Below are 14,592 nucleotides of genomic sequence, written 5' to 3' on the forward strand. Positions count from 1 at the left end.
TTAAAAATATAGATAAATAACTTAACTAAAAAAGTAGTAAAAAATATTTATTTTTATTAATAATTATTTTAATGGTTTATTTCTAATATATGGGCTTATTTTAAAAATATTTGGAACAAACAACCCATAATATAATATATTAAATATTACAGAATAAATAATAAATTAAAAAAAGAAATTCATAAATAAAAATTAATTTTTTAATACATAGTAAGCTTTTCTTTTGAACCAAAATAACTTATAATTTAAAATCTTAAAAGATATAAAATACTTAATACATAATAAAATTACAATTTAATTAATCATAGAAAATAAATTAATTTATGAATTATTTCTTAGATGAAATCCATGTTATATCAGATTTTTGATTAATTTAGAGTGACAATTATTGGCTAATAAATTTATCACTGAATCAATTTCATAAAATAGTATTTTTTTTTTTTTTGAATTTCGGTGAAAGTTTAATTTTTAGCAGATTCTAAATAAATTTTATGAGACCAACATCTGCTCATGGTAGAGGATTAAAAATCACGGCAGCAACTTAAGAAAACTTTTACAATAATAATAAAGCAAAGTATTAAAAAGCAAATAATAATCCTATTTTAGTAGGAAAAGGGATATTATCAGATGAACAAATAGAATAATAAATATTTAATTGTAAATAGAATGAAATAGAACTTTTAAAGGCATAGATGAATTTGAAGCTAGATGTTAATTAAAAGAAGTAAGAGGAGACTAAAAAGATAATAATGAATGGATATGAAGAGTAGTGCAAATTAATAAATGAGATGAATGAGAAAAAAATGGATACACTAAAGTAGGAGCAGGAAAAATTTGTAGAAAAATTATTATTAAAATAGAAATAGGAAATAAAAGATTTAGAATAAAGTTATGAAAGTAAAATAAAATAGCTCAAGCAGTAAATAGATGAATAATAAAAAGAAATAATAAGGAGATAAGAGGAGATGGGTAATTAGTTTGAGAAAGAGAAGGAAAGGCTAGAGTAAAAGCATTAAAAAAAACTTGAAGAAACTAAATAAAAGTAGAAGAGCAAGTTTAATTCAAAAATAGAAAGAATGAAGTAGGAATGGATTGAAGAGTAAGAGGAAGATAAAGCTAAAGTTAAGAAAGAGTGCTAAAAGGTTGTACAACAGGAAATAATAGAAATGAAACAGTTGATAAATAATATGAAAGAATAGATTAATGAGTACTAGATTTAATTAAATTAAAGGACATTATAGGTTGATGAGTTGAATCAGCAATTAAAATAAATATTAGAGTAGAATGCTTTATTATAAAAAAAAGTTGTAAATTTGGATTAAAGTAAGAAAAGACTGAAAGCTTAAAATGATATAAATGAAAGTTCAGAAAATAGTAGACAGTTACATAATTAGCAAAGTAAATAAAAATGCTAGAAGATTGCAGAGCAAGATGAAAGCAGTGATCTTACAGATTTTGAGTCTTTAAGTAGTGATTAAATTTCAGAATAGCAAATAAGAAAAGATTAAGAAGAGGATTTTGCATATATAAACTAAATTTAGTAAGATGTCTCTGTTCCTTACAGTGGCTAGGTATAATAAAATAATAATGGTAATAGTGATAATTGTAATACTAACACTAATGATGAATAAGAAATGATGGATTTGTAGCAGTTACAGAGTGATATAAAATAATCAATAAGATATTAAATTAATCTTTTACATAGTAAATCTTAATAGAATTCAAACTAATTTAATTAAGGTAATTAATTAGACACTTTAGGTCCATTTGAAAATAATGCAGTTTAGAATTCACTTGAAAATATCAGCTTAAAAATTGAGAAAAATGAGTCAATTAAGATTTAGTCAAAAGATATTTATTAAAATAAAGGAAATTCTTAATTTTTGAATATAGACTAAAAAATTAATCATCATTTACAAGATATCTCATTAAATGATTCTCAAGATGTGATACTGGAAACTCAAACAGAAGGTAATAATCGCAATGTATATAGAACCTCTTAAAAGTTTGACAAATGCATTAACACAAGCTTTGATTTTAAAGATGAAGTAAGTGAAAAACAGAAGGAAATTGAAAATTTGAGAATCAAAATTGAAAACTAAAATAAAGAAATTGAAAACCAAAGAAGGCAGATGGAGAGAATAATAAATGAATAGGAAATTCAATTTAATAAATAAATGAAAAATGTTATGGAAAAGGTTGTGGAGAATAAGAAAAGAGAAAGCATTATTATTAAAAACTACTAATTCGAATTATCCAATCTTATGACTAAGATATAAAATATCACCAATATCATAAATGAAGCAGAACTTCTCCCAAATATGAAGTAAAATTAAGAAGTTCTCCTTGTTAAAAAATAAAATTAAGAGATTCTCCAAAATAATTAACCAAAGTAAGGAGAGCCAAATAATAAAATTGGTGAAAATAAATCTGACCAGAAAAAAAGTGAAATTAAATCACCTAAATTTGTAATTCACTAGAAATAAAATACTTAGTCTCAAAAAGCTTAAATAATTGTAAGAAGTAGTATAAAATCTGTTAATAATATTGATTAAAAATAAATACAATAAATAAATAACAAATAAAATAAAATATGATTGATTACATATAATTAATTTGCACTGGTTACAGTATTAAAATTGTAATTCCAATTTTTTATCAAAAATCTGATAATTTGATTCAATAGATTTAAATTTAAAATGAGAAAATAAAATAAAATTAAAAGATATTTCAATTATAATAAATGAATCAATTAGTAGATGTTTTCAAACCATCAAAATTGACATTTATTTCTGATATTTAACGTTTAATGTATTAGGAGAAAAAACACTTTTATTTTATCTTTCTCACAGCTGGTAAAATTACCTAAAACTTAAAAGAAACACTTTTTTAAACTTAATTTTAAATTCCTTTCACTCAATAAAAAACCATAAATTAAGCAAGGCAATTCTTGAATACAAACAAATTATTTCTGATTAATTTTATAATATTTTGTGTAACAATAATAAATTGTCTAATATCAAAAATTAGTTATAAAGAAGACAAAAATATATTTATTTAAAAGTGTATCTTCCGATTATATAAGTTTTATATTACTCTATATTTATTTTGTACTTAAATTCTAAGTCAGTAATTTATTTTGGCTTTTAGACAATAATAAATTTGATATCATTCCTCTTTAAAAGTTTAAAAGACAATAATATTCCATCTAATAGTTTTAAAAGATGCGTTTTAATATAAATGCACTAGATTTTATCATACCTAAAAAACTATTTATTTGTGGTGATTAATGATTAATTTTAATTGCATCATAATTCTTTTAAAATTAAAAATAAATTAATCGCCTTCTAAATTTATTAGTTTAAGTTCTTTTAGAAAGGATAAATATTTTTAAAAATTAAATGGTGAAAAATCTTAATAAAATAGTTATTTTCTCATTTTATAATTTTTAATGTGGAGGAAGGCATTTATTTATTTAATTTATTAATTTACTTAAAACCCATGAAATTTAATTTGTAAGAATTTAATCGAACTTTAATTTTAATAAATAACAAGGATAATTTATTCAGAAATTATTTTAGTTATTCTATATGTTACAGTTTTGGAGATATTTACAGACTAATTTTCTAATAGAAGTTTAAAAATTTAAAGAGTAAATTAAAAACTCATTTATCATTAATTCATAAAGGGATGAGAAAATACATATTTATGATATGTTCTTTATAATTTCTTGTTAGAAGGCATAATAGAAATTAAAAATATATCAATGCTTTAAGGTGTTCTAATGGTTTTGCTTTATTAATTATCTAGTTAATCTCTTTAGAAAAAAATCAATGAAAATAGTTTTCAAGAATAATGATGATAATGATAATCATCACAAGAAGAAAAAGGAAATAGCTATTTACTTTGCAAAAGATGATTCAATCCAAAAACAGATTTAAGAATTAATAAAAAATAGATAGTGTTGGGTGGATTATTAAAGCTTTTTAAGCCTAAAACAAACATTGATTTAATAAGATTATTTAGCAAACAAATTAAAAATAATTAAAAAATCAAAGAAACTATCAAAAGTAAAAAAGAGTCTAAATAATAAGTAAAAGCTGTCTGTGATAAGAAGGTGGATAGGCTCTAAATTATATCAAATACTATTTTAGATAATAAATTATTAAATATTATTATAGACTTTTCTTTTCATAGAATAGTGTATCACAAACATCTGATTTATTTATTTTAATGTAAATGAGTTTTAACTAGCAATTTACTTAAAGCGGCTCATTTCCCATATAGCAGTATCCAAGTATGAATGGCTCTACTTATTCTTACAGCAAAAGCATAAATATGAACGCTAAGAATCAAAGTGATTTCAGGAATTCTTTATTTTCTACTAATACGGATGGACCAAGTTCATCCTAGATTCCACAATAGTTTTAAGGATAATTTAGCAACAATGATTTACGCTTCTCTCCTCCCACTAGTTATTAATAGTAGCAGTAGTAGAATATAGAAAAGGGCTATATAGAGCATTTAGATTTATCTACATTCAAGATTGAGAAGTGCAAAATTACAGAAAATCATAACATTTACGTAATACCTCTTGCCTTTAATTTTGTTTTCAACAATATAAAAAAATTACACCACGAAAGAAATCTAATTTTACATTTATATTTATTTTTTGAATTTGACACATTAAAGTGATTACAAATGTTAGAGCTATTACTTTTTGAATATAAAATTGATTGTTAGCAAATTTTATGCTAAGGCGCTAAAAGAAATCAGTTGTTTAAATAAAAATGAAATTTGAGAAAGCATTTAATTTATTATTACTATTAAGCTCTTAATCTCATATATTGGTTTTTGTGATAAGAATTGAGAAATCAGTATTTATTTTTTAGTTAAAAAATTTAATCAAATATCTTAGTTAATTTAATATATGAGATTAATTCTTTTAATATTCAAATTATCTTTAAAAAAAATCACAAAAAAACAATATTCATTCATTCTTACTTAGATCATAATGATATAAACATCTTAATAAATTTACACATCCTTCTAGTTAAAATTGAAGTGTATTACAAGTATTTAAAATCTAAAAGGTAAAAAATAAGAAAATAGTTAATTACTAATTGATAAAGCTAAAAATATTACAAATTGTTCTGTAATATTAAATTATGAGCTAGATTATTTTAGTAAAAGAAATACATTAAAGAATATTTTAAGTGAGAACCAAAACGCTGCAATACAAATGTATTAGAGAAAATCATAATAGAATAAAAATGATAATAAGCTGTTAATATAAATTTTTAAAATTGTATTTTATTGTGATTATTTTATCACCTAATTTATAAAAGCTCGATATTTTTGCTAACTATTTATTTTTTTTCTAAATTGTGTAACCTTAATAATTAAATTTTTTAATTATTTTATTTATTAAATTTAGAGATGTCCTTATTACCACAACTCAAATGATAGGAGAAGAGTTTGCTAGGTTTTAAGTGAATAATGCGATTAGGGAGATAGGTGCTCTTTAAAAGATTAGTGCCCTAAAGCACATAGCTCAGCTGAAGTTCATTACTCAAAAGATTAATATAAAAAGAAATTTTGCAAACACATTAAAAATTTGAATAATTGCGAATATGGAAATTATTGTTCGTATGCACATAGTGAATAAGATATTTTGATTGAATTGATTCATCTCCTTGAAAAGGATGATGATTTTTACATGTTTCATTATAAAACAGTCATGTGTCCTTTCATTGACTGTTAATAGCGTGATAAATGTGAGTATTATCATAACACTTAAGATTTTAGAAGGAGACCAGATTAATACTCTTATGAACCAGAGACTTGCCCAAAGTGGCCATCAAAAGATTAAATAAAATAGTATGAAAAAGGATGTCCAGAAGGTTATAATTGCAATAAATGTCATGGATGGAAGGAACTAGATTACCATCCAAAAGTATATAAAACAAGAAGTTGTGAAAAATGTAAAAAGTAATAGCACTGTCCTCATTACCATAACTCAAAAGAAAAAAGGTAAAATTATTTAATAAAATAAGGATTTTTTATTTGAAAGTTTGTTTTTCCTGAACAAATAAAATTACAAATCTATTTTGATGAATTTTATAAAATTTTTAAATTAAAAATGAATTTTTCTTTAAATATATTTTTTTTGTGAAAATTTTGAATTCAAGCAAACTAACTAAAAAACAAACAAAAAAGAAAGTATGCAGTATTTTGATTTTTTTTGTAATATAGAGATAATTTATTTGAAAATAATAAGAAACTTGTATGGTTTTTATTAGGATAGAATGTAAATAGATATGAATCTAGATCGAACATTATATTATTTTTGATTATTAAAATGAAAGAATTTAATACCAAAAATACATTAATTAATTAAATAAATTATTTCCTCTTTTTAATTTTTAATTTATATTAAATACACTTTTATCACCACTAAACTGTTTTGGAAATTTAATTTTTGTGAAAATAATTAGCTTTCAATAAACAAAAAATTTTGTCATCTAATATCTATCAATCAATTTATGCATCAATAGAACGATTTTTTTTACTTTCTCCAAATTAAAATTCATAAAAAATTTTAGATTTGATTAAGAAGAATCTATAACATTAAAAATTTAAAATACCTATCCATCTTTTCATTAAATAGTTTTATACTTAAAAGATATTTAAAATAATTTTTTAATGTAATTTTAAAATATGAAGATAAGTACCTGATACAGTGTTACAAAAGATATTTAGATTAGTACCAAAAAATTCATTTTACCTACAAATGAAAAAATAATTATCTTCGAGCTTAAATAATAGTCTGAATAACAATGAAAATAGTAGCTTTACAACAAATAATTCTAGAAACAACAATAGCTCTTTTATGAATAGCTAAATATAGCCTAATCCTGCTTCTAATTCATACTAAAGCAAAATACTTAGTTAATCTAATGTTTCTTAACAAGATATGTTTATGCTTAATCAAAATATTTTATAATTCTAAAATTCCATGATCAATAACAATGGAGCTAACTCCTCTATTCAACTAGGACTTAATGGAGCAAGAGGAAGTAATATGCCATAAAATATGGGTTCTATGCACTTTTAAATTTTCAATGACTAAATTTCTAACCCCTCTAATTTTTAAGTTAGCCCTCAATAAATGGCTTCTTCTGACTTTTTAACATAATCATAAATGTACTAATTTAAATAACAATTTCAAGTATTTAATCCTCAAGATTCGTACTCTGAGAGCTAAGTTTTGAACAATTTTGAATAGTCCAACAGATTCAATGAATCTAATAATCTTTAAATCATTAAAGAGAGTCCGCACACATCTAATTTATCCTCCAGTATTGCTTAAAATACTTAAAATAGCAATAATTGGGTGAGCAATAATCAACAATGCGAAAGTGATGAAGAAAATAGCAGCCCAAGTAAATATTATTAATTAAACTCATTTACATTTTTTCTCTTGTAATATTCAAATTAAATAAAAACCCCTTACAAATTTAAAGATTCATAAAAAGTTACATCATCCTAAAGGCTAAAAATAAAAATTAATTTAATATTTTTTGTAAACCAAATAGATTTTAGCAATAGAAAAAGGAGCAATAGCGAAGGAGAAATGAATGAGTAATTATAAAAATTGCACCTTTCATAAAATTAATATTGTTCACGCTCTTAAAATGATTTAAACAACTCAGACAAATCAAATAGTCACAGTAAAGCCTCTGGATAATCTCCAATAAAGCAAGCAAATAAAAAATCTAAAAACAAGCAATAATATATTGTTAAGGAATACAGTGACTCAAATTCATAAGGATCAAGAAACTAACTTAGTGATGATTATAATCAAAGTCAAAACAAACCAAATTACAGTTTATTTGATCAATCTAAGACAGGTAAATAATAATTCATAGTAAAATATAAATATTTATAATATATTAAAAACTTTAGTAGTAGATAAACATATTGAAGAAATGCTAAACGAGTGTATGTAGCTCTAAAATTGAACAAATGTCAATAAATCAAAAATAAAAAAATCAAAATTAACAAAAATTAATTTTTGAAAAAATTTACTTTTTAATTCAAATTTATTTCAAAAAATTTTCTTTATTTGAAAAAAGTCTTAACTTAAAAATTCTTGTCTAGAAATTCAAAATTATTCAGTGCAATAGTGCTTGCTTTATAGCTCATTTATAATGATCATACCCTATTTTAAAAAAACTTAATAAAATAAATAATTAGGTATACTTTAGCATGCTTATTGATTGAATTATTTTAGAATAATTAGATAAGTATATTTAATTTCTCCATAATCTCAATAAAATTTATTCACTCACTCACTCATTCATTAACCTATTCATGCATCAATCAATATATTATATTATACAAATAAATAAATAAATAAATAAATAAATAAATAAATAAATAAACAAATTAATAAATATTCTTCAAAGCTTTTAATATATATACATATATAAAGTAACAAATTTTATGTTTTAATAATACTCATATTTGATTACATTATTTTATTTATGTTTAGCTATTTGCTATTTATTTAAATCAGTTTTACGCTAAAAATTTCAGTTTCTTCCTTTTTATTTAGCAATTATTGATGATATTTATTGCTTTTGAGATTAAATAACTCATTAGAATTTTTGTTAATTATTTTTGATTTTTATAAAAATATTATGATTACCAAGCCTTCAAAAAAATACAAATTAAAAAAATTAGTACAAATATATCTTAAATAGATATCCATCCAATATTTACAAGAAGATAAAAAAAATACTTAAATAAAAGAATTAATCCTAATTTTTAAATAACTTTTCTTTTAAAAGAAAATAAACATATTAATAAAATAAATGCAATCAGCTTAACTTTAAAAACAAATTTAGATATGAATAAGTATTTTAAATATTATTAATTGTTTAATTTTACTTTAAAAATAAAAAATATTTAAACTAATAAAAAGAGTCTTATATATACGTATTAAGTATAAGATTATAGAAATCAAAAGAAAACATCTTTATAAATTAATATATGTATTTTTCATTATTATGATAATATTTAAAAAATGTCTATTCTTCAAAATATAGATTTATATATTAATAATAAATCAAATTATATATATATTTTTTAAGATAAAATATTAAATTAAATAAAAATGTTACAATAAAATAGAAGAAATTTAAGACTTGATAATAATCTAGTTTTATTTATAAAAAATTACATAATTAAAAAAAAATAATTATAATTATTAAATATTTTAAGAATAGTAAAAAACAACCAATGAAAATATTATTTATTTTATAAAATAAATTTATTTTTGATTTAAAGTTAAAATCATTAAAAAATGAATTATATTTTCGATAAATTATATTTTTACAATGAATAAGCATTATTCTATTTATAATAGTGGCTCCTTCATTTATAGCATATTAAATTTTACTTTTGATATTTTAAATATTTTGAAGTAATTCTTCTAGAAACATCAAAAAATAAATCTTTTTTTAATAAAATTAAATCCAATTAATTTTATTAATATGCGAAGTAATTTCAGCAACTTATTTATCCAATCAACAGTATAAATTAATAATTTATAAAAAATAATTTATTTTTTTTCATAATAAACTGTAGTGTAATTATAAAGTTAAAATTAGTGCTTTTAATAATACACAAAATATTGATAAATTCTTCAAATTGGAATAAATATTATAATATTATTATATTTTCAAATTATAAAAAAGGAAGGACAGAATTTCTTTTTTCTATTATTTTAACAATTTATATAAACTATTGTTATCAGGAATGAATTTTATGGGGCAGTTTTTGATAATAGAGCATCTCTCTAATCTTTTATTAGATATTATGATTATTAAATTGACTACTTTTATTTATTTTAATTAAAAAAGATTTATTAATAAAAGATTTAGATTTAGAAAACCAACTTCAATCAAATTAAAAAAATGTACAGGTCCATAGTAGTTAACAAATACAAGGATGATGATTAGATTACCATCGAAGATTCCTCTTTAGATGAACTAAGAGAAGAATTAAATGATAAAAATTTTTTAGTTAAGCTTCATGCTGCTCCTATAAACCCACTAGATTTGCTAAAGTTGAATGGGCATATCTTTTCGTACAAACCTCCATTCACACCTGGCTCAGAAGGTTCAGGAGTAATAGTTGAAGCCAAAAATAAAGAACTAATAGGAAAGAAGTTATCTTTCATCTCTCCGATAGGTTCATGGAGAGAATACTCTGTAGTTTCTGAAGAAAATGCCATTTTGTTAGGAGATGATGTGGATCTAGATTCTGCTGCATGTGGATTTATTAATCCATTAACATCATAAGGCTTAGTTCTCTAAGCTATCAACCACAATGCTAAAGGTATTGTCAATTTAGCTGCCCAAAGCACTATTGGTAAGATGATTAATGATTTAGCATTTGTTAGTGGGTTGAATTGTTTAAATGTAATAAGAGGAGATCAAAAAAGAGTTGATGAGCTCAAGGAGTAATATAAAAACTAAAATGTTATCACTTTAGACTAAGATCCCATAGAATTTTAGAAATAAGTGAAAGAACTAAGCGAAAAATTATAGGCTACTGTTTGCTTAGACCCTTTAGGAGGTCCTGTTTCTGGCTAAATCTTTAACAATCTTCCAACAAATAGCAAATTAGTAAACTACGGATCTCTAAGTGGTAAAGACATAGAGGGTATTAATCCAGTATAGCTAAGATGGAAACATAAATCGATAGTAGGTTTTGATATATTTAGTTGGTATGTAGGTTTAAAGCCTGAAGAAAAGAAAAAATCAAAGAACATTGTCAGATAACATGCAAATACTATATTTAAAATCTAAATTGAACAAACTTATAGCTTTGATTAAGTAAAGGCAGCTCTAACATTATTCAGAAGCTTGAAAGGAGGTAGAAAAATAATTTTAAAACCATTTATTTGAAACAATTTATATATATTAAATTTAAAATTTGATTGAATATTAATTAACATGTATTTAAAATTAAATGTAAATTTTGTTTTTTTTATAGAAGTCATTATAGTAGTTAAATCTTAATCTAAATATAAGCTTATGCCTTTAAAAAAATTATGGAATATTAAAAGCATATTAAAAACAATAAAAAATTTCGACATTTTCAATTTAAATTTTTAAATAAAATATTTAATTTAAGTTATTTATTTCTTTTTTCTATTTTAAAATTAGTTTATAGATTTTAATTGAAATTTGATTAATATTATTAAGAAATTTTGGCTAATAACAAGCTAATTTTTATTTTATTATTAAATAATTAGTTTACATTTTAATAAAAATATAATATAAAAATATCTTTTATAATAAAATGAATTAGAAAATGTTTATATTAAACATCTTACACATTAAAATAATATTGTATCAATTTATATATTATACATTTATGGTACAGTTTATTTTATATATTATTTGTTTATTTATTTTTAAATAGTAAAGTAAAATAAATATTTTTTATTTATTCATTTTTGAGATTAAAATTTTAAGAAAACAGATTTATATGCTTGCTATCCCCATAGCTTATCCTGGTATTACTTCGGTATACTTAGGATTTATCTTTCAATATTGTTCTTAATTTTTCCTACATCAACATCTTTTATTCTTTTTGCTGTTTCAATCAGCCATTCTGGATTTTCTAAGTTAATTTATTGCATTTCATCAATTTCATATTCTGTTTCAGGCTCTTTTTACTAACTCTAAGAATTGTTAGGTGTTGTTGCAGATTTTAATGATGAAGATTTATTTTGATTTGATTTTACTATTTCTGGCTCTTCACATTCATGCTTTCTTTCCTTTTTAGTATTGCCTTACACGTTTAAAGGAGACATTGAGATTATATTTTTTTTTTAGTGATATAGGTTTGAAAAGGTAAGTAGCTTTTTGAAATCAGTAAAGCTATTTTTAATTGTCGACAAATCTTAATCATTGTTAATACTACTAACTTAGGATCCTCTTAGGGGAATAAAGAGTGGATTGGAGGAAGACACATCGCTATTTCTAACTGAGGGAGAAGGAGAAAAAGTTTATCTATTGTTATCATTTATTGGTGTAAATTCTTATTTTATAGGCGTGTACTTCAAATTTGGAGATAATCCTTATAAATCAACGCTGCTATTTCTATTAAGTGTTGAAGACCGATGAAGTGATTAAGAAGAAAAAATATTTCTTCTTAATAAAGGAGACAAATCTCTATCCTGTTACACTTTTTCTTCTTTTTGCAAATCTATTTTTTTGAATTAAATGTCCACATTTCTATTAAAATTATTACTAATTGTTTATTTCTTTTTTTCTTCTTCCAATTGCTGAGCTGTTTTCTTGATTTAATCCATCACCATTCTTTATGCATGCTGAATTTTTAATGGATTAGACAGTTAAGAAAATTTTTACACAGAATTTGAGGCTTAAAGCTGTGGTTATTACATTAGTTATGTTGAATTATAATTAGGATCATTTTTTTTATTTAAACTTGTTGTATCTTATTCTATATTAAACCTAACATTCTTACTATTTTTTTCCTAGCTGTTCAAGCTGTTGTGCATTGATAATGTTGATCTTTACCTTTATGAGCTATTTTATATTGAATTCGATGGTAATCCAATATTGTTCATAAAGTTACTTATTTAGCCATTATTTATTTAATAAAAATTATTTTAGTTATTTTAACTGCTAGAAGCTACATTTTAAGTTTGAGGAAGATTTTTTACAGAATTAAATTTAGCATTTTGCATAAAATCTAATATCTCTTATGCAATTTATTTCTTAAGTTATAATTTGTATTAAATATCTCTCGAATTAAGACTTTTAACTTTTCTATGTAGGCCTCTAATAAGCCCACTTTCCTTCATTTCTTTGTAGATTTCAATATACTATTTTTTTTTATACCTCTGCAGTTGCTTGAAGAAAGAGAAGATATTGTTGTTAATATTCATTTCAAAGTCCCTTTTTTATATCCGATATACTATAGTGTCTGCTTCAGCATAGCAGGAAAAGATTCTCTTAGAGTTATCGTCTTCAAAGCCCAAAAAATCTCCTTCTGAATATTCTTTTATAGGCTCTTAAAGACCACTTTTTTTAAGTAGCATTTTCCCATAAGAAATTAAATAGTAATAATCCACAATATCATTTTCGTTATAGACATAACCACTCAGCTCAAATTTGTGAAGTTCAAAGTGAAATGATAATTCTGAACATCTTAGCATCATCTCAATACTTTATTTCTTTTCTTCAAAAATCTAGCTATTATTTTACTCACTCTCATTGAGCTTCCTTTCTTCTGTTGATTCTTGCATTTAATTCTGCTCACCTGAAATCTATCTTTCTCTTATTTACTCATCTATTTTATTTGGTTTATCCTTTTACTTATTATTTTTCTATTAGCTAACATAATGCGAAAACACAGTATCCAAAATATTTGCACTAGCTGTTTTCTTTTAAGGCGAAATAGGACTGCTGTTAGGGTTGTTTCCTTATTAGATAATTTGTGAAAGTTTTTCTTCTTCTTACAATAAAAGTCTTACATTTTATTCATTTTTACAAAGCATTTCTGCAAGGTGGCGATTTATAAAATTAAATCTATAAGCTTCTGGTTAAAAGAAAAATTCATACTTTTTTTTAGGTAAAATGATAACAGTTGTGTCTTCTGTTGCAATAAATGTTGCTTCATGATATTAAGTGTACCCACCAAAGGCTTCACCAGGTGTTAAAATTTTTATTTTTTTATAGACACAATTATTACCACTAAAATACACATGCGAGTAATATAAATCGCTATTTAATAAATCTTCATCATCTTTATTAATATATTTATACGAGTTATTATCTCCATTAAATTTCTATCCCTCGCTACTCCATTAAATAACACCTAAAAGACTTGCTTGCTATGTAGGAACAAAACAAGCAACTTTACCCTTCAAAATAACATAAAGATGATTATCTGGGTCAATCTTATGATAAATAAACTGATTTTTGCTATATTTTTTCATTATTACATATTTATATAATCTAAAAATATTTTTTTTGGATTCAGGCTAGCCAATAGCTAATTTAAAATGGGCACTATCTTAAAGAAGATTACCTAACCTTATTTTTTCAGTTTTGTTAAATAGTAAGGGATTCTTACTTTGGAGCAAAAGCTAAATACCATAAATCTCATTCATCTTAATTGAAAAATATAAGTAAGTTTCTGATTATTAAAGAATAGTTGATTATAAATCAATCTATGAGATATTTATCTAAAAAAATCTTACTCTTATTTTTTATAAATTATTTATGTAATTGCAATTTATTCATCTAATTATCAAAGTATAAGAATTACATTAAACCAACCAATTATTTATTAAAAATTTCAATTTAAACCATTAAAAATATTATATACTTTTTCTCACTGTACTTTATAAAAAAATTTTTTATGGCATCTTAGCTCACATATATCTCAGAGATTAAATTAAAACTTAATCAACTTTTAAATTTCTATAATCTTTTTAGCTAATTTTATAAATTTTTCAAAGATATATTAAACTTATAAAAA

The 14,592-nt window shown here is 22.5% G+C and overlaps 4 protein-coding genes across 4 annotated transcripts; all 4 read left to right on the forward strand. All coding sequences in view use genetic code 6, as the record gives it.

Moving 5' to 3' along the window:
- Positions 1 to 491: 491 nt before the first annotated feature.
- Positions 492 to 2,597, forward strand: TTHERM_00239360 (hypothetical protein; the record flags this gene model as incomplete). Its single annotated transcript, XM_001024860.2, has 1 exon — positions 492 to 2,597. The coding sequence occupies one exon, from the start codon at positions 492 to 494 to the stop codon at positions 2,595 to 2,597; it is 2,106 nt and encodes a 701-aa protein (XP_001024860.2).
- A 1,636-nt stretch (positions 2,598 to 4,233) lies between these two features.
- Positions 4,234 to 7,987, forward strand: TTHERM_00239370 (zinc finger CCCH type domain protein; the record flags this gene model as incomplete). Its single annotated transcript, XM_001024861.3, has 4 exons — positions 4,234 to 4,584; positions 5,438 to 6,033; positions 6,727 to 7,445; positions 7,599 to 7,987. 4 exons carry the CDS (start codon positions 4,234 to 4,236, stop codon positions 7,985 to 7,987), a joined length of 2,055 nt encoding a protein of 684 aa, XP_001024861.3.
- A 1,996-nt stretch (positions 7,988 to 9,983) lies between these two features.
- TTHERM_00239380 (zinc-binding dehydrogenase family oxidoreductase) lies at positions 9,984 to 10,979 on the forward strand (the record flags this gene model as incomplete). The annotated part of the gene is made up of 1 exon (XM_001024862.3): positions 9,984 to 10,979. The coding sequence occupies one exon, from the start codon at positions 9,984 to 9,986 to the stop codon at positions 10,977 to 10,979; it is 996 nt and encodes a 331-aa protein (XP_001024862.1).
- A 1,426-nt stretch (positions 10,980 to 12,405) lies between these two features.
- TTHERM_000239399 (transmembrane protein, putative) lies at positions 12,406 to 12,963 on the forward strand (the record flags this gene model as incomplete). Its single annotated transcript, XM_012800221.1, has 1 exon — positions 12,406 to 12,963. The coding sequence occupies one exon, from the start codon at positions 12,406 to 12,408 to the stop codon at positions 12,961 to 12,963; it is 558 nt and encodes a 185-aa protein (XP_012655675.1).
- Positions 12,964 to 14,592: the final 1,629 nt, after the last annotated feature.

The sequence above is a fragment of the Tetrahymena thermophila genome (genome assembly GCF_000189635.1).
Source record: "Tetrahymena thermophila SB210 genomic scaffold scf_8254373, whole genome shotgun sequence".
Classification (NCBI taxonomy): Eukaryota; Ciliophora; class Oligohymenophorea; order Hymenostomatida; family Tetrahymenidae; genus Tetrahymena; species Tetrahymena thermophila.